This window comes from Grampus griseus, assembly GCF_964374135.1.
Source record: "Grampus griseus genome assembly, chromosome: 11".
NCBI classification, from domain to species: Eukaryota; Metazoa; Chordata; class Mammalia; order Artiodactyla; family Delphinidae; genus Grampus; species Grampus griseus.
This window is the reverse complement of record NC_139005.1, coordinates 21,056,486-21,077,075: the sequence shown is the minus strand read 5'-3', so window position 1 is coordinate 21,077,075 and position 20,590 is coordinate 21,056,486. Positions and strand designations below refer to the sequence as shown.

Below are 20,590 nucleotides of genomic sequence, written 5' to 3'. Positions count from 1 at the left end.
TACCACACTCCAGGTCAACCTCCTTTCTGTTCTTCAAATATGCCAACCTCACTTTGAGCCTTGGGGCCTTTGCCTGACTGTTCCCTCTGCCTGAAGCTCTGTCCCATCACTTCAGTGCAGAGCTATTTCCTTCTCATCAACCAGGCATCACCTCCTCAGAGTAACCTGTATGGCCTATTCAATCTACATAGCCCCCTCTCCTCCAAAGACAATGTTTCAAACCACCGTTTTCTTCAGAGTGTGTAGCCTTATCTGAAATTATTTCATTTATTGTCATTTGTTATCATCTCCCTGCTCTTCCTTCACCTTCTGTTAGACTGTAAGCTCTATGAGAGCAAGGACCCTTTCTGAGCTGTTCACTGCTTTAGCCAGAGCTCGGAACAGTATCGACTACATAATAGGTGTTCATTACATATACTTGAAGAAAGAAAGGAAGGAGGTCTTTTTGCTTTGGATTAGTAAAGAACAAAAAGAAGTGGGGGCTTCCCTGGTGGCGCACTGGTTGGGAGTCCGCCTGCCGATGCAGGGGATGCGGGTTCGTGCCCTGGTCCGGGAAGATCCCACATGCCGCGGAGCGGCTGGGCCCGTGAGCCATGGCCGCTGAGCCTGCGCGTCCGGAGCCTGTGCTCCGCAACGGGAGCGGCCACAACAGTGAGAGGCCCGCGTACCAAAAAAAAAAAAAAAAAAAAGAAAGGGAAGTTGTTCATGGTAATGATATGTCTTCTTGAAAAACTCAGGTTACCGTGTTTACCGTATATAACAACTCCTAAGCATCCCTCCATTTTACCAACGATATGTATCAAGTGCCAACGACGTAGAAATGGAAGAGGCGAGAAGAAATCAGAAAGAAATCCTGCCCTCTAAAGGGCTTATAAACTAAACAGCTCACAGATTTCTCCTCTGTGTAACTGATGACCCCATAATTAATTAATAATATTAATCATGTATGACATTTATGATATGATATGATTGTGATATTTGATTTATGGTATGGTCATAATTATCCCATAATTATTATAGTATTAAATATGATTGTTATATAATAATTAGTTAGCTGTATGACTTAGATCATTAGTTAGCTGTGTATGACTTAGATAAGGGCCTTAGTCATTCTAGTTTAAAGTTTTATCACCTTTGTGCTGGACAAACTAGGCCAGTGTTAAATTAGCACCTGGCCTCCTTAGCCCCTTGACACTTGCACCAGTCGGGGAGTCTCTTTTTTTTTTTTTTTTTTTTGCGGTGCACGGGCCTCTCACTATCGCCGCCTCTCCTGTTGCGGAGCACAGGCTCCAGACGCGCAGGCTCAGCGGCCATGGCTCACGGCCCCAACCGCTCCACGGCATGTGGGATCTTCCCGGACCGAGGCACGAACCTGTGTCCCCTGCATCGGCAGGCGGACTCCCAACCACTGGGCCACCAGGGAAACCCCAGTCGGGGAGTCTTTAAACAACAGCAACTAACCTGGCTATCTTAGGGGGAAAAGGAATTTGTGGAAGGGATGCTCAGAATCAAGAGGAAAGTGACAACCAGGCCCAGCTGGGCAGAATCCAAGCAAAGTGAGCTAGCTGGCCAGAAAGTCCCACCTGGGGCCAAGGCTGGCTGGAGGGAAGGTGCCACTGCCTCTGCTGCTGTGTCCTGGAAGCCGGCCCTGGCACCAGTGGCATCACCACAACCAGAGGTCACTGTCTCAATCACTGTGAACAAAAAGAACTCTGCTTCTTGGTAGCCCTTGTTCCATGTCAAAATCTCAAGCAGGAGCAACTGGTGGGCCACTCTAAGGTCAAGTGACTGCGCTCTGACTACCACAGAGAGGACAGACTTTTCAGCTTCCTCAGCAGGACGATGGACCCAGCCTTCCACACGACCCCCGGTGGCAGTTTCCTCAAGCACAGGAGGGCATCAGGGGTTAGGCAGCCAGAAGTTGGACAGATGCCCACTTGAGTAATCAATACTCTGTTCAAAATACTTTGCCCCAATCTCACCACGAAGAAATCTCCAGTTTTTTCCTTTCCCAGTGAGACTTCCAAATGCTCATACTTGAGATTATTTGCAGAAGAAAATAAATATTTATGTTCTTTGATAAAGAGGCCAAGAGGGAAACTTAGGAGAGTAAATATGGGAATTAACAAATAATAAGATTAAGAAAGGGTTATAGCCCCAAGAATAAAAATATAGATTAAGTAGAGTTATGAACTGACAGGAAAAGAAAACCATAAACAGGAAGGGAAATGACTGGCTGTAAGGAGGCCCTGGAGCTGCCTGGCGTTCCCGACAATCTCCTCTGTTACACAAGCTTTACTTATTTATTTTCCCTTTGTGGTCAGAGTGCTTCCCACTTCACACTTCTCCAGGAAAAACGGCAATAGGGATCTGGGAGAATGTCAGGCAGGCCCTTTGGTTCCTTGATCTCTCACAGCCAGGTGGCAGACAAGCCTCCCATCACCACATCATCAGACCTTTGACTGAGTTTCGGTCCCTGCCTCTGCAGCTGCTGTGTATCTTTGAATCAGCTGGCTGGTGGCTCACAGCATCTTTGGCTGCGGGCCTCCACTCCCTTCCTCTCTGAGTGATTCCCCGACCTGGTCGGTGCTCAAGGTGGGGTCCATAGCCTCCAGCAACCCCATATCACAGCTGCTGCCACAGCCAGAGACCTTCTGCCCCTTAGTGTTCCTGGTTACCAGCCTAGCAATCCTGCTAGTTATTGACAAGAGGACTGTAGCTCCCAGCAGCCCTAAGCTACTCTTGGGTCCGGATCCTCTTAGATCTTCCCAGCCATGGACCACTCTCTCTCCTTGGTACAGCTCCCTCCCTGGGTGCCCTGTGGGCTGGGAGCAGATCAACCCCTCCACTTGCTGTTGTAGCTGATGCTTTGTGTAGACACCCAGGGGACACGGTTAGCTGCGCCAGGGGTGAAAAGAGACCAAAAGAGAACCTATAAGCAGTTTCACTTCCATGTGCAGCCCTTGCCCTCCCATCGTGGACATACAGGGTGTTGCTAAGAGGGAGGGTTGGGAAGGCGGGAAGGGCTAGGAAGCAAGGTGGGTGCTCCGGGGCTGTGGTCTCTGCCCACAGGCCAACCTGCTGCCCATGATGAGAGCCGCCGCTCGCCCCCAGGGGTGCATCACCTACTCCAGGTCACTGCTGAGAGCCCTACTTTTCAAAATCGGCGCATTTTCAGGTTGCTGGAATAGGTAGGACTTGAAGATCACAGTTCTCTCAACCCCCAAATAGCCGGGGTCCCCCATCCGGCACGCAGACCACACTCAGGCAATGACTTTTCCATTGGCCTAGTGCGTGCAGTGCCTCTTGCCCATTGCAGGAGGCCGAGGTCCACATGAATGCCTGACTTGACCAGCACCAGCTCCCGCGCCAGTCTGGAAATGTTGAAGGACAGAAATCTCGACCCATGAGTCTGAAACTCCAGAGCCCAACACTTTTTTTTTAACATCTTTATCGGAGTATAATTGCTTTACAATGTCGTGTTAGTTTCTGCTGTATAACAAAGTGAATCAGCTATACGTATACATATATCCCCATATCCCCTCCCTCTTGCGTCTCCCTCCCACCCTCCCTATCCCACCCCCCTAGGTGATCACAAAGCACCGAGCTCATCTCCCTGTGCTGTGCGGCTGCTTCCCACTAGCTATCTATTTTACGTTTGGTAGTGTATATATGTCCATGCCGTTCTCTCACTTCATCCCAGGTTACCCTTCCCCCTCCCCGTATCCTCAAGTCCATTCTCTACGTCTGTGTCTTTATTCCTGTCCTGCCCCTAGGTTCATCAGAGGCATCACCATTTTTTTTTTTTTTTTTTAGATTCCATACATATGTGTTAGCATACGTTATTTGTTTTTCTCTTTCTGACTTACTTCACTCTGTATGAAAGACTCTAGGTCCATCCACCTCACTACAAATAACTCAACTTCGTTTCTTTTTATGGCGGAGTAGTATTCCATTGTACATATGGGCCACATCTTCTTTATCCATTTCTCTGTCGATGGACACTTAGGTGGCTTCCATGTCCTGGCTATTGTAAACAGAGCTGCAATGAACATTGTGGTACATGACTCTTTTTGAAGTATGGTTTTCTCAGGGTATATGCCCAGTAGTGGGATTGCTGGGTCGTATGGTAGTTCTATTTTTAGTTTTTTAAGGAACCTCCATATTGTTCTCCATAGTGGCTGTATCAATTTACATTCCCACCAACAGTGCAAGAGGGCTCCCTTCTCTCCACACCCTCTCCAGCATTATGACACTCTTGTTTAAGTGTTTGTTGAACTGTTTTGATCCTCTCTTCAGCCGAGGGGGGTCCACACTTACCTGTTTCACTCTGGCTCCTAAGGTGAGGAAGCCACAGAAGGCAGCTTTCAGCTCTGCAGAAGCTGAGCCTGCCAGGCTGTGATGCCCTCCTGCACGCCCCATGCTGGGAACAGGGCAGCCACTTCCCCCACGGCTGTGCTGTGTGTGAAACTGGACCAGCGTCCAGTCCCTCCCAGCTGTAACTTTTTGACTGCCACCCTGAGGTCCTGCTGAGATCAGTACACTGTCGTCCTCATCCCAGCACTTCCTCCTTCATGGGCACTTTTGCTGGACCTATTTTTCTCTCTGCCCTTGGGAGCAGTGACTGGATTAAATAGGCCTTGTCCCTGGAGGGCTCCCCAGCCAGCAGCCCCCTTCCCAGCAACGATGCCCTGGAGGTGGGGGTGTGGAAAGGGGCCAGGCAGGAGCACCACAGTGATGCCAGGGGCTGTTGCTCTTTGAGCATTTATCAGGTGCCTCTAAGCGGCAGGCTCCAGCCTTTGTGCCATCAGCTCAGCTGTCCAAGGATCCTTGAAGTTCACACACTGCTTTGTGGGGTTCAACCTGCTTTCACATGCATAATGCAAACTTGATGTCCAAGCACTTAGATTTGTAAAATATTTCAAGGTTTGACAATGACATTTTAAAGGGATTTGTTACTTTACGAAAGCATTCAATACAGATTTGCCTTGGATAACTAACACATTTTAAATTTCTCAATCCACACAAATATGGTACTCCTACCGCATTTGCAGGAACTCAGTTGCAGAAGGAAGATACAGATACAGAATAAACAGGGAGAGACAGAAGGAAGATACAGTTAATAAGGGCTGAGGGACTTCCCTTGGTGGTCCGGTGGTTAAGAATCTGTCTTGCAATGCAGGGGACTCCGGTTGGATCCCTGGTCAGGGAATTAAAAGCCCGCATGCCCCGGGGCAACTAAGCCCACGTGCTGCAAGGAAAGATCCCATGCACTGCAACTAAGACCCAACGCAGCCAATAAATAAATAAATAATAAATAAATAAACTTTTTTTTTAAAAAAAAGTGAGGGCTGGCAAATGAATCTTCCAGTCCTGGAACGTGTTATTTTTCTAATGCAGCAAAATTTGCCCTTCTTCCCTCCCTTTTCTTTAGAATGAGTTGCCAAGGTTTTCATTTATTTGTCAATCCAGGAATAACGTTTTAATTTCAAAGGACACAGCTGGATCCTTTCTGTCACCTCCAGTCCCCAGTGTTTGTCACACAAGAGTGTGTTTTCCAGCTCATCCTTTCTTCCTCAAAACCCAGGGCCTGCATCCGAACCCCTGTGAGAATCAGCCTTTTGTTGTCCAAACTGAGCAATGCTTGTCACATACAGGTCGGGTGTTCACCGAGAGCAAAGCTGGAAGCCCAGATGCCAGTGTTGTGGGTGTCCCTTAAGTTTCTTTTTTCTTTTTTTGGCTGCATCGGGTCTTAGTTGCGGCATGCGGGATCTTTTTTTCTTCAACTGCAGCACACGGGCTCTTCATTGCAACGTGCGGGCCCAGTAGTTGTGGCGCGCAGGCTTAGTTGCCCCGCGGCACGTGGGATCTTAGCTCCCCGACCAGGGATTGAATTCGCATCCCCTGCATTGGAAGGCGGATTCTTAACCACTGGACCGCCACGGAAGTCCCTCCCTTAAGTTTTTGAGATAATGTCTCACCTGCCAGCAAGGCTGCCGTGCTGGTCTGAGGGCGGGAAGCCCGCCATGCCCCTCCTTCATGGAGCAGAGGCTGGGATGGGGTACGTGAAGCACTTCGCGTTAACCAACACGATTCCTTTGACTTCAGAAAGAATCCCTGTTCCAGATATTGTCCTTGTTCTGAAGTTCCAGGAAAGCAGGAATTGTGTCTTTCCTTCGGGGACCTCCCAGGAAGTAGGTAGTATTAGCATTGCTGGTGTTCCTTTTGAGAGCCATTTCCGCTGACATCTTCAAACCAAAAGTGCAAAGAGAGGAATGCAGTGGGTCACAATGAGGCTTTGGGGAAATGGTTATACTCGTTGGCCTAGGAGGCTTTGCGTATGATTTTAGAATGGAAAATGAAATATAAACTTAAGGCTTAGAAGAGGATGGTAACCAAGAAAACCTTTGCCAGTGGTCTTGTAACAGCATATTTTAAGCATAGAGAATCTAGAAGCAGAAATGAGGATACATATTAAATGGTTTATGGATATACCAGTACAACACAATACAATGCATGGTATGTTCAATGTGATACCCCTCATTAACAGTCTTTTAGAGCACTCTGCAAAATTGCAGTGAATGTCAAGTTATCGATCAATGTATTTGCACAGTATCTGCATCTGCATTTCTGATACAATACCTAAAGCATTTATTTCTGATTTTCAGTAAGTAAACCTTTAGCATACCCCAGAAGAAGTAATCAAGGGGGTTCAAGTTATAAAATATATTCTCCGTGTAGTCTCTGTTTTCTCTGGCAAGTTCAGAAGCTAAGCATTGACATCTCCATTGGACGTGGAGAAATAGTCCAGTGCAGTGAAGGGAGCACAAGGTTTCCCGTCGCACAGAGTGGAGGCCAAAGCCTGGCCCAGCCACTTATAGCCCCTATGTGGCCTTGGCAAGTAACTAGTCCTTTTCCTGCCTCAGTGTTGTCATCTGTAAAATGGAGATGGTAACAGTCTCAACCTTATGGAATCATTCTGGGTATTGGCCATAGCATGACTAAAGTGCCTGACACTTGTCAGGCAGCCAAAAAATGGGATTATTACTGTGTTATAGAACTACAGTGCTTGCTTTCTCTTTAGCTTACATGCAGGTGACTTATTTTTAATCTTTTTTTAAACCTTTTTTTATTGAAGTATAGTTGATTTACATTTTAGGTGTACAGCAAAGTGATTCCGTTTTATATATATATATATGTATACATATATTCTTTTTCAGATTCTTTTCCATTATCGGTTGTTATAAGATACTGAATATAGTTCCCTGTGCTATACAGTAGGTCCTTGCTGTTTATCTATTTTATATATAGTAGTGTATATCTGTTCATCCCAAACTCCTAAATTATCCCACGTGACTTTTAATATGTACCTAGTGGAGCTAAAATGACATAAGACAGTTTCTCCAAGGTTGGGCTCACTGAAATCAATCTCCTCCTACTTTTCAATCTCGTTCTGATGCAGAGAGAAATCCGTACAATCTTTACATTTTCTCAAGCCTGTCACCAATTAAGCATCAGCAGGGCTAGATCATACAAGAGCTTTTCCACTACGTCATATGGAAGAACTTGTCCAGAAGTGGAAGTTAAGTGCAGGGAAACAGTTATAAGACCTCAAGGAAACCTAAACTCTCTAGGTTTCAGAATGGGCATTTGTAATATGCTGAGCTTGGGTTATGTGGCTTCAAGGTTGCTTCTAGCCTAAATGCTATGTTTCTGTTTGCTCACTTGGCGAGCTTGGGGCTTGTCTCAGCAATTTGGTTTGTAAAGTTTTGAATTCATAGCTTACAGAACGATGAGCTGGAAGAGACATAGAGACCACCCAGGGTAACATTCTGGTTGTACAGATGAGGAAACTGGGACTCAGAGAATAAGGCTTCCCCACCATCCTTATATCACATAGCTAGTTTTGGGCTGAACTAAAACCAGAACCCAGGTGTTTTGACTCCTAGATCAATGCTCTTCCCTTTATATCGCATGGCCTCTTTCCTGCAAATGGGGTATCACATTTAAGAACCAAATATGAAAACAGCACAGCTAAGCTCTAACTGACTCTGACAACCTAATTGTTTACGGAATAACTACAAAATTACATAAGTCAAATTGATCTGTTGAAAGGACTATTTGAAAGGTTTTCACACTTAAGTCTGTCTATCTTCTAGTCATCGAGAAAAACCCATTATTATTAGAATTTAGGGATAGCAAGAGGGTTATGGCTGTCATGCTCTCAGTCCCTTCATCTCTGGGCTTTGCATTTTAGAAGGCTTGAGAAGCTCTGGATTTCCCATCACCAAGTAGCTAGGATCATACACTGTAACCTCAGAATCTAACACTTAATCTGCAGCTTCCCTGACTTTATATTACCCTGTGATTAAACATTTTCATTCCTGATGAAATAAGGAAATGGTGTCCTATTGACTAACCAGAGTCGCCATGGGACTCTGCTAATCACGAGCACGATCACGAGGTGTACGTAGCATATGTGAGTAACCGAGAAATAACAAATCAAATCCAACTGCTTTGTTAGACGATGGACACATTACAAGTCGACGCGGTGAGGGAGTGGCGTCCTGTACCGTTCTGAGTGTCTGTCCTGCAGTTCTGGCTCAGACTAAAGTGCGGTGCTCTCGTTTCTCACCAGGCTCAGGCCGAGCCTTCCATGGAAGCTGCTCTTTCTGACACTGGAGCAGAGAGAGGAACCTTGGGGTATTTCATTGGAAACAACTTTCAGTGAACAAGCCCATGCAGCATTTATTCTAAGAACTCTGCTTTATTTGAGTTAATTTTGGTGAAAAGAATATACTTTCTGCACGAATTTAGAGGAACATCAGTTGTGAACATTTATTTTTAAAAGTGTGGCTTTTTTTTTGTAAAAAGAGGACAAAAGACCATACATTTAGGTTGCTTATTTTTTGCCATTTTAGTGAGATGCAAAACATTCAAGTCAGGTTCCTAAAAATTAAGAAAAAGAACCAGAAAGCATTCAATACTGAAAAAAAAATCTTAATGACACGTTATATTTTAGCTTCAGATTATGGTCCGTTGATATACAGAGGAAGAGAGGAATGAAACAAAAAGCATAAAGCTAGGAGAGAAAAGGCTGAGAACCAGGCAAACAAACAAAAACAGAGAAAGATACAGGCAGTGAAAGGAAGAAAGATGAGAAAAACCAAAAGAGGGTTAGAAGAGAGAATGATTTTTAGGGACTAGGAGAAAGGACAGTGGAGCTGGATGGCTTTCCTAGCCAGCCCTGAAGCCCGGCTTGTCGCTGTTTTCATCATCTTTGATTGAAGTCTTACTCTCCACCTAGACTGTCAATTCCACCAGCACAAGAACTGCACTGGGTTTGGCTCTCTATTGTTTTCCCAGTGCCTAGCACAGACATAGTCAACACTGTAAGAATTAGTCAATGAATGGATGAACAAAGGAACAAGTGAAGAAAGAATGTGTAAGGAAAGAGTCCTGTGGCCCAACCAGCTGGGGCAGTGGTCCCCTGAGAACTGCCATTGTTTCCTCAAAAGCAAGAGACCGTGGACTGGGCTGACCTGGGCCCCGCCACACCTACAAGAGCATTTCTTCAGAGGCAATTCCACCGTCTCACCCATGTTCTCTTTGCTAAGCATTAGAACACTGTTTTGTCTCTCTTTCTCTTGGAAACTTTCTGAAAGCTGATGTTTTCTCCAGCCCCACCTTGGATCCATCACCATGTCTCCTGGTACCTTCTCACCCCAGGCCCAGCTGTCTGAGGTTCTCAAACGCTTCTGTTCCATCAGCCTCCCTGGAATCCCTGTCCTGATACAGACCAACTCTCCTCTCCTACAAGGCTGCCTTCTTGGCTCTCCTGAGAGGAGTCCCCTGTCCTTTAACCCACTGGTGGCAGCGGCCGAGCTTCCTACCCCCTCAGTACGAAAGGGCCCCCAGAAGAGGGTCAGCTGACTCAACTCCCCATCGCCAAGAAATCATCACATCTTCACCGTCATGTGAAAACCCATTCTTCAAGCCTTTCCATCACTGTCTTTTAATACCCCCAGTCACTCCTGTGTGTCATCCACCCCTTCTACTGACCTCCTTCAGGATGAATTTGCGGATTTCGTGCAGGATTCATCCAAAAGATTCTCCTCTGCAAATTGTGACTTTTTTAATCCGTAGTAAAATATACATAAAACATAAAATTTTACCATTTTAACCATTTTACGTGTAGAGTTTTATGGCATCAGTACCTTCCCCTTGTTTTGCAGCCATCACCACCGTCCATCTCCAGAAAGTTTTCATCTTCCCCAACTAAAACGCTGTGCCCATGAAATACTAACTCCCCAAACTCCCTGGTATTTTATCAGATTTCAGGCCCTCTCACTCTAGAATTTTTATTTCCTGAAGTTGTGCTGCCTTCAGAATTTTAAATATGATTCCACTTTCTGTCCACAGTCTCCCTTCTTGCTAGGAGGCCTGGAGGCAGACAAGTCTGGATGGGGATCCCAGCCAAACTATTTGCCAGCCTCAGTTTCCTCATTTGTAAAATTCAGATATAGATAATACGGTAGATAATATAAATACTAAATAGATAAGAGAACTGGAGTCCACTGGATCGTCGAAAGGATTAAGTGCTGACAGAGCATGTAGCACAGGTCTGTGCTTCTCCATCCCTGCTACCAGTCCACACGCTAGTGTGCCTCACTCCAGCCACTGCTCTGCTGGCATTCCTAGCTTCCTGATACCTTTGTCTTTCTGAGGCCCATTCCAGGGGACACACCATCTTGTATCAGTCCAACTCTCTGCCTCAACTCCACACCCACTTGGGCTGTTGGTGAACAGTGGTCTTTGCTGGAGTCATTACAAGGCACGGTCTCCCGGGCTTCCCTGGTGGCGCAGCGGTTGAGAGTCCGCCTGCCGATGCAGGGGACACGGATTCGTGCCCCGGTCCGAGAAGATCCCACATGCCGCGGAGCGGCTGGGCCTGTGAGCCATGGCCGCTGAGCCTGTGCGTCTGGAGCCTTTGCTCCGCAATGGGAGAGGCCACAACAGTGAGAGGCCCGCGTACCGCAAAAAAAAAAAAAAAAAAGGCACGGTCTCCCACTCCGCCCCTGCAAGCAATTAATGGGCCCCTATTTGGCTTCCTCTTCCCATTTCTCATGCCAGCCATTTCAGATCTTTCCTCTTCACTCCATTCCCCTACCCTGCCACTACCCAAGCAGTTACCATTTATCTTCTATGTCTCCACAGATCAGAGTTCTTAAACTTTAGTGCACATAGGAATCATGCAGGTCCCCTAAGAGGTTCTAATTTCGTAAGAGACAGTGGGGTTGAAATCTGCTATTTTAACAAGCAACCCCAGGGGATTTTGATATGCAGAGTGCCCAGTTCACTTTTTGTGGAGGGCTTTCCTAAGCCACAAGCTCCTTGAGAGCAGACATTTTGTCTTACCTGATTTTCATCTCTAAATATCTGGCAATAGATATTGAAGGATTGATGGAAGGAATGAATCTGGCTGTCACTCTGCACTTCCGCATAAGTTACCATTCTCCTTTGAAATGCTAATTGGCTACAGCTATTTAAATGCAGCTTAAATGTCTTTAATATGTTTTATCCTATCCTTTATCAGCCCTTTTCACTGCCATTGGGGGTAGGGGACTGTAAAGAACGTGTTATTCTCTGACTAACAACTACGAAAAAAAAAAAAAAACAATCCAAGGGCCAGATGAGGTTTAGGCAGAAGTCCAGATATACATAGGTTGGGTCTTTCCCCTTTCCTCTTAGGGGAGGAACGTACTCTGCGGACTCTTGTTCTAGGGATCAGCTAGGCAGACGTCTTTGTAGCCACTGCAGTGGACTTTTCTGGAGTGGAAAGAATCTGAAGCAGGAAGGTCACTGCTAGGGATATTGGGAGAAGGTGACTTAGAGAAATAGGTAGAGATACAGACTGACATATCCAATCAGCGGTGGAAAGGCTCACCTGCCTTCAAATCCTGACTCTGCCATTTTCTAGCTTGTGATGAGGGTAATTAAACTGCTGGGGCTGCTTGATTCCTCGTCTGTAAAATGGGACAGTGATTTACCTTGCAAGCTCTTTTGAGGATTGAAAGATGGGGTATAAGTAATTCACAGTGATTCTATGATGGTAGGCAATCAGGCAGAGTTTTCAAGAGAGGTGGGTATCTCGTTAACCATCTGTCTTTACCACGATGGAGGGGACACACACACACACACACACACGTATGCACTCACACCCCTACACTCAGTCAGCCTGGAAAAACAGAAGTGGCACCAGCTGTTGCCCTCTGGGGAAGTCTAACTCTAAAACCTGCCTCCCACTGTAATAAAATGTTTCCAAAGAGAGCAGACAGGGTAACCTAGGGCCATGCCCTTCCACTTCCCTCTTCCCTGAGCAGAGCTGGGAGCCTGTCTTGGGGAAGTGGGAGGTAAACCAGCATGGGTGGCTGGAACTGAAACATTTCTTTTAGCATCTCCAGACCCTACGTCATCATTCATCAAGATTCACTGATCGCCCACAGCGTTCAGGGCGCTGCTCTAAATACTTTATCCGGGACCTCCCTGGGAGCCCCTACGAAGTTTGTTGCAATATTTAATTCCCACCCTCAACCTCTCCCCACCCCTGGCCAGAAAGAGTACCTTTTGCTTTGGGTGCTAAGAAACTTTGATTTAAATGTTAGTAATAATGAACACTTATAAACATTCTTTACAGAACTTCAGGCACTCTTCTACATTTATTCCCTTGTTCCTGCACATGTATTTGTTTTTAGGAGAAGAATTTGGACTGGTTTCCTCGGATGCGAGCTATGTCCCTTGTTAGCAATGAAGGTGACAGTGAACAAAATGAGATTCGGAACCTGCAGGAGAAGTTGGAATCGACCATGAGTCTGGTCAGACAGCTGTCGGGTCAGCTGGCGGAGCTCAAGGAGCAGGTGGGTGCGCTCAGCAGATGGAGCTGGGGGGGCGGGGCATGTGAAATTGTTCACCTCTGTGAGAGAGGGGTGGCTGGAGACTCCTGGGCGCAAGATTGTTATCCACGATGGACTGTAAATTCCCATAAAAAAAAACACCCCACGTTGTGTTGTAAGAACCAAATCTCTACAAGCAGAGGCTATTTCTGCTTATCACACCTCCGCATCTTGTGTGACACTTCTACTGAACGGGGAAGGAAGGAGCAGTTGCCGAAAGACAAGGACCTCTTTGGACTTTTTTATAGAAAATCGTATTCTTTTTTTTTTTTTTCTTTCTTCAGTGGTGCGCGGGCCTCTCACTGTTGTGGCCTCTCCCGTTGCGGAGCACAAGCTCCGGACGCGCAGGCCCAGCGGCCATGGCTCACGGGCCCAGCCGCTCCGCGGCACGTGGGATCCTCCCGGACCGGGGCACGAACCCACGTCTCCCGCACCGGCAGGCGGACCCCCCAACCACTGCGCCACCAGGGGAGCCCTAGAAAAATCGTATTTTCTGCCATCATAACCATTACTAAATTCATCAGAAAGGCAGATCGTCATTAGTACCTGTCATTTCAACACTACAATCAACCCCTTTGTCGTGTAAAATTGTTAGCATTAGTAAAAATAATATCAAAAGTAACCGTGGTAGGTTTTAAAATGACTAAGGTGATGGCGATGACTATGTGTGTGTTACAAGCAAGGGCTGCTTTAAAAGAACCACAGTTCCTCTTTCTTAACCACAGGGAGTGGTTTGCTCTGTTTCTCTGCCTAGGGAAATTCACTTTAAAAAATATTTTCTCCTTTTTGATAAATATATTTTCTGTGATGCTGGACAGACTATAGGTGCTTGGGAAATATTCACCCAGCATTGTGTGTCCCACCAGCACTGAGAATGAGTGAGAAAATCAGCTCAACGCATTCTCTCTTTTCCCCCAGATGACAGAACAAAGGAAGAATAAGCAGAGACTGGGCTTTCTCGGATCAAACACACCCCATGTGAATCATCACATGCCACCGCACTGATACCATGGGGGCAGCCGTGACTAGCCTTTCATCAGTGTACTGCCTGATCACTGAATAAAGAACTGAGATGGAGGGGAGTGAACAGTGCCTATTGTTGAAAAGTTAAAAACAACCAAGTGCCAAGATGTTGAGTGGTTTAGCTCCGAGAACAATTTCTGTGTTTTCATGGTTGAGAAGACCAAACTTAAAATGCAGCCACTAAAAAGCACACATCACGCATTCTTAATGCAAAGAGAGGTCCCTTGCTCAAATGGACGGAGAAGGTAGGGGGAGGCGGGGTGGAAGGAGATGCAGGGCGAAGAGAGCTACCTTTGGCTGAATCTGTAAGAGTCCATTTTGTCTTAAATGCTGACTGCAACCTTTGTCATGGTTGGTTGGAATTTCTTTCTTTTAATGATGGCATATGGGTCAGTGATACAGGAAGTCATTTTGGTGGCTAAGTTTTACTAAGGGAAATAACTGAAAAGATTAAAAATGAGAGTTGCAAACAAAAATGTTAATGCTTCCAAACCGTAGCTGTCACAGGCCAATTTCCTTATTTATAACCTGCAACACAATGGATTTACAGCTCTAGGAACTAGAGCTTTGGAGCTTATGCCCCTCGGGCTGACAATGCGACTGGAATGTGATTTCCTTCTCCCAGATTCAGAGGGGCTCTGTCACTATGGAGTACAAAAAGAGGTTTTCATAAAACTTGTTTAAAAACATGCTTAAAATCATGCAGAGGCTAAGATTTTTAAAAGATTTGGGGACAAAAAAGATGACAGTAAGCCCCAAGGACATATGTACGCTATTAAAATACATTGAGATTAATAAGTGAGCATGTTAAAGGCGACAGGAAATATTGAGAAACATGATGGTGGCATTGCCTTTTATAGATATGGAGTAAAAGCTATTTGATCCATGTTTGCTGTGCTTAAGAACTGAGTGGTTTTATTTATCCTCTTCTTGCAGTTAGGAAAAAAATCCAAGAAACATATTGAATACTCAAGAAAATGCAGAGTTTCAATCGCGTATTTTAAACTGTATCAGGAAGAGCTTTTCAAAATGTAAAGAGATAATAATCTCTTCCTCAAATTGTTTGTATGTTAAATTATGCAACCAGAATTTGTGGAGGGAGAAATTAACCTGCCATGCTTGTATTATTCTTAGCGATTATGCTTTTAGAATGTTAAGACAAAATTCAGATCATGAAAGTGTTAGGAGAACTGCCACGTGGCAGGAGAGCAGGCACATGACACCAGACTCTTGGAGGTGCTCTGCAAGCTGACCTTTCCTAGTCACTGCCCCCAAAAGAACAAAAAATTGCATTTTTGAACTCTCATGTTATCACCACCAAGGTTTAAGTTCAGGACAGCGTTTGCTGTGACCATTTTTAAAGCTTTTGGATTATTTTAATATAGTTTAAGCTATTGGCTCCTAAAATTCTCAAATCATGGTCTGGGTAGATGATAAAGGATGCCTGAACCAATCCTTTTTCCACACACCCCATTAAAATGTAGACTTGGAGGAAAGCTGTTGAAACCCAGAGCAATGAATTTTTGAACTGAATCTGCTGGTACACCTCCCCCGCTCCTCCACATACCTCCCGAAGTTAAGAATTCCTTGCTCTGATCTGGTAGTATTTTTCCTAACCAGTTGCTGAAGGATCATGATTCAAAGATACTCAGAAACTGGGATATATATCTGTATGCAACACAGAACTTTGAACCTAGGAGGCATTCAGTAAATGTATGAGAAATTCCAGTGTCATTCGATCCTAATGCTTCATTGAAACTTTATATCATATATTTGATTTTTAAAAATGGCTTCACCAAAACTGAAGTAGACCAAAGCAGCCATTTTTTTAAAAATCCAAGACCATTATTGTTATTAACAGTATTAGATGAAAAGTACCTTTCAAAGTATTTTAATTAGGCAGAGAGTTTCATGGGTAGGGAAAAGAAGAGAAAGGTGGAAAACATTGGCTATGTTCCAATGTCAGAACTTATCCCTGTTTAACACAAAGTAAAATTTTTCTGATGGATGTTCTAGCATCAAGAAAATAAGTTAATTTGTACAGATGAGAGCAACCTGCCTTTCAGATGAACCATCTAGTCTTTCCTTACACTTTTTTATAGAGAATGAGCCATTGGGTATGTACTGCCATCAAGAAATGGCTTCACCTCTCCAACCATTGTGGAGTGGCAGGTCACCGTGTCACAGTGTGTTTTCTCCTATGAGAAGTATTCAAAAGCGATTACAACTAACCAGACTCTTATTTAGTCAAAATTGAAATATTTCTCAGTTCTGTCTCTCTCTTTCCTGCCTAAATACTTTAAGACTATAAAGCAAAATAAAAGCAAACAAAAAAAGGCAGTTTCAAGGCTATGAAATTCATGATGGAGGAGATAATCACGGGGAAATTTGACATTCGCTATAAATTTATGTTTGTTTTGTATATGTTTGTTAATGCAACTGGAATATTTGACCTAGGCAAGTATCAATTAACATTCTCATATTTATATAGCAATATTAAAATAAATATAATCATCTTTGATTTTGTTGTTAAGGAAAATGTTTTACTATTTAGTTATTAAAACCCATATTGGTTTAAAAGTATGTTTCCGCTGAACATAATTTTTAATTTCAAAAGGATTTTATTCCCCTACATGTTCCATTCTGAGGTCCAAGAGTTTCATGCAAGTATGTTTTAAGATTATAATATTAAAAAATATTGTAAAGCAATTATACTCCAATAAAGATGTTAAAAAAACCAAAATAAATAAATAAATAAATTTTATACTTGTAAAACATATTTAAACTAACTTTAAAAAGTTAGGGCTTATTTTCTTTCATACTGAAATTTTTCTGTTGTGATGAGGATGCAGTTTCTAGTGGATTATTGATAAGTCAGGAAGATATTTCATCCAAGTCAGAACTAATTGTTTGCTTTTTTCCATATTCTCAGCTCGCAACTCATTGTTTTGGCTGCTCTTTTTAGTTTATAGTTGTTTTATTAGAAGCAATCATGCAGTAGGGCCCACCCTCTACCCCGATGCCCCAGGGCTGCGAATGAGCGGAGAGGCTGGGGATCTGGAAACTTGGGGAGGGAAGGTGCAGGTTGGGACTTCGCTATGATTAGGGGAAAGGAGTAAAGGATAGATAATATGGATGAGCGGGGCTTACCCTCCAGGAACCCAGTAGACTGGGGCATAAGTAAGTAAATATTGCACAAGTATAATGATGTGACAGATTACAGGCTCAAGAGATAACCCTTAAACATGCAAAGAACAGGGCTTTGTGGGGAGTAGCCATAAGAGGTGTGTTCCCTCCAGCAGTTCTTAAATCTTTACAGAATAAGAAGTCAGCATATTCTGACCCACAGACCTGTTCCAGGATGCCCTGACACATGATACATTGCAAAAAGGGGTGCAGCAGGCATCTTAAAGACAAGCACAGGTGCCTACAGGAACCAGGCAAGTGACTAAAATGTATGCAAGTGTGAGGGGTACACTGTATGTAGGGAGAGGGGAGCCTGTGGAGAGCTTCTTTTTTAAAAAATTTATTTTAGTGAAGTATAGTTGATTTACAATGTTTGTGTTAATTTCTACTGTACAGCAAAGTGATTCAGTTTTACATATATATATATGTTATTTTTCATATTCTTTTCCATCATGGTTTATCCCAGGATACTGAATATAGTGCCCTGTGCTATACAGTAGGACCTTGTTGTTTATCCATTCTATATGTAATAGTTTGCATCTGTTAATGTGGGGAACTTTCTATTTGCAAGACTTGACACCTAATTCCACTTTGAAGAAAATGCCTGAGGCCAGTTGAGGCCCTCTAGTCACTCATTTGTTGATAAAGCTACCCCATTTAGTAGAAGAAAATACACTATACCAAAATGGAGCACAGGAGCTAAAATGCATGTGAAACTTGAGAAATCGGAAAACAAATCCAGGTGTCACCTCTGAACTGAAGTGTTTCCACAGACTTGAACTAATTTATAAAATTATCCTACCAGTTCTTCTCATTTCACCAGTAGCCTTTTTTTTTTTTTTTCCTGCAGTAGAGGAATGCTACATTTGCCTCAAAAAACATGATTCTAATATATGTCAAAGCCAGATAAGTATAACTCATAAATTATTATTAATAAAATTGAATTTGTTTAGCTTTTTTGCATGTGATACTTTAAGTGCTTTATTCATTTCTTAACGTTTCTGAATAATGTATCCATTGGTATGAAAGTCATTATTATTGCTATTTTACATAACGAGACATGGGGGACAAAAATTTTGGTGACTTGAATCACACTGGTGAGCTAATCCAGGTGGACCATTGTGTCCAGCGCTTACTGAGAGTTGGTCAAATTCCCAGTTGGCCAACACCTACTGGTATATCTACATCCTGGTGATACACAGCAGGGGCTCTGTGGTTACAGGCCTTTTGACCATCCAGGATTTCCTGGTTCTTAACCCCCAGAGCATGGGACAGCTGATATCAAAATGACTTGCATGAATCACTCGCAAACCACAAAGAGAATTCTCTGCTCACATGGGCAATTTCTAGTGTCCTTGAAGCTGTGTGGCAAGAATTGTTTTGTTTTGTTTGGGATCCGAGGAAAGGTTTCGGGAGGGAAAGTGGACAATGTGTTCCTTTTCCAGTGAGAGTAACTAGCACGAAGGGCGGGAGGATACACGTGGAGGAGAGTGTGATGGACATTTGAAAGTCACCCTGCCTTTGACTGTCAACTGCAGTGCTTTGAGGAAGTCTTGGGAAGGCTAGTCTTCAGAGCACAACTGCAGGCCAGAAATCTGTGTACTTGAACCTCTCCTATGTCCTTCCCCGACAGCAGAGGCGCTGGCACGTCACATGGAACGTGTCACATGGCAAACAAAGAAACACAGAGACCAAACTTGATGAAAGTAGAAAATTTATAAGAACAGACAGAAGTTGTTGAACTCAGTTTGACTCAATCTAACAGAAAATTCTGGTCTTTACACTTCGATGTGGATTTCCCCCTAGATTAGCCTGTTCCCTTTTCACTCTGGTCCTTGGGGTAAAATCAGCTCCAGGTAGAATTGCCCTCCTAACAGCTGTGGAAATGTGGATACAGGTGGGGATCCCCTCTACAATCCACTGCAGCACTTCCTTCCAAAGTTCTCCTTCCCTCAAATCTATTTGTGTAGGAAAAACCTTCTGAGGCTGCTGCCTGTTCTAATAACTGTGGTTTTTGTTTTGTTTTTATAATTGTCTTCACTGTGGACAGTTGTATCTGCCTTTCTGTCTGCCGTAACCTGTTCCCTCTCAACGTGGATCAAATGATTTTTTGTGATCCTGGTCTTCTCAGCAGTATATCCAAATAAAAATTTTGTGAACACATTACCTTAAAATTAGACCCTGCTTCATAAAAAATATTAATGTATTTTATATCATTTAGGGTTTTATTGGAGAAGAAAAATCAGGTTGGGTGACATGGACTGAGAAGATTTTAAGGATTTTAAGGATTTGACATCATGCAGTTGTAGTGAAGAGCTGGTGAAGAACTCGACAGAAGGCTGCTGCTTCTGCATCAGTGGTGGTAGGTCTGGAGTCATGGTGAGTCAGTGGGGCTGGTGGTCAGGAGAAAAAGCTGTGTGTGAGGCACGGAAGAGCAAGGGCAAACTAGGACCCATGGGAACAAAATTCGCATCTAGCTTTTGCTACCTCCAAACTCCATAGCTCATGTGACATAAAAAAGAAGCTAGTGTTCTTCACCTTGGAGAAGCATGTGCATCTGACCCAGGACTCAGTGAAGCTGAAGAGGAGATCTAATGGGAAGTGGAAGATGGAAGACTGTGGACTGGCTGCTGCCCACACCAGCATGGTGAGCAGGAGATCAGGCTTCAGTGGTACCTGTTGCCTACTCCTTCTGAACTTAATGACTGTTGCTTCACTCTCACCTTCCAAATCTCATGAAAATATCTCCTGTGGTCAAAATTAACCTATAATCCTCTGAGAGAGGAGATTCTGAGAAACGTAGTTCCAGCTAAGCTAAACTGATGGAGTGCAAAGCCACTGCACTGGAGTAGAACTTAATGCTCACCAATAGCGATGCTCCTCCTCGTACTGGACACACAAAGGACATATTTCCCAGCACCCATTGTGGTTTGGTGGAAACACACGACTGGTTCTTTTTTTTTTTTTAGATTTTTTTAAGGGTTTGTATTTTTTTAAGGGTTTTTTCTGTTTGTTTGTTTGTTGGCCGCGCCGTGCGGCATGCAAGATCTTACTTCCATGATGAGGGATCGAACCCGTGCCCTCTGCAGTGGAAGTATGGAATCTTAACCACTGGACCACCAGGGAATTCCCTAGATTTATTTATTATTGAGGTAATTTTGGTTATAACATTATATACGTTTCATGTGTACAACATTATATTTCTATTTCTGTATACCCTACAGCCTACCCACCACCAAATATTTAGTTTCCGTCCATCACCATGTAGTTGATCCCTTTTACCCACTTCGCCCCTCTGGTAACCACTACTCTGTATCTACATGTTTGTTTTTGTTTGGTTTGGTTTGTCCCATTTATTCTGTTTGTTTGTTTTTTATATTCCACATATCAGTAAAATCATACTATATTTGTCTTTCTCCATATGACTT

At 44.0% G+C, this 20,590-nt stretch overlaps 1 protein-coding gene across 4 annotated transcripts in view; it reads left to right on the top strand.

Moving 5' to 3' along the window:
• ITPR2 (inositol 1,4,5-trisphosphate receptor type 2) overlaps positions 1-16,559 on the top strand; it is a gene marked incomplete at its 5' end in the record, with an annotated part of 524,405 nt that extends 507,846 nt beyond the window's left edge. For all 4 annotated transcript variants that reach the window (XM_082665011.1, XM_082665010.1, XM_082665012.1 and 1 more), the window contains 2 exons: positions 12,756-12,917; positions 13,872-16,559. In XM_082665011.1, the coding sequence (XP_082521137.1) occupies positions 12,756-12,917; positions 13,872-13,958 (249 nt within the window). In that variant the 3' untranslated portion in view covers positions 13,959-16,559. The remainder of the gene's footprint in view (positions 1-12,755; positions 12,918-13,871) is intronic.
• Positions 16,560-20,590: the final 4,031 nt, after the last annotated feature.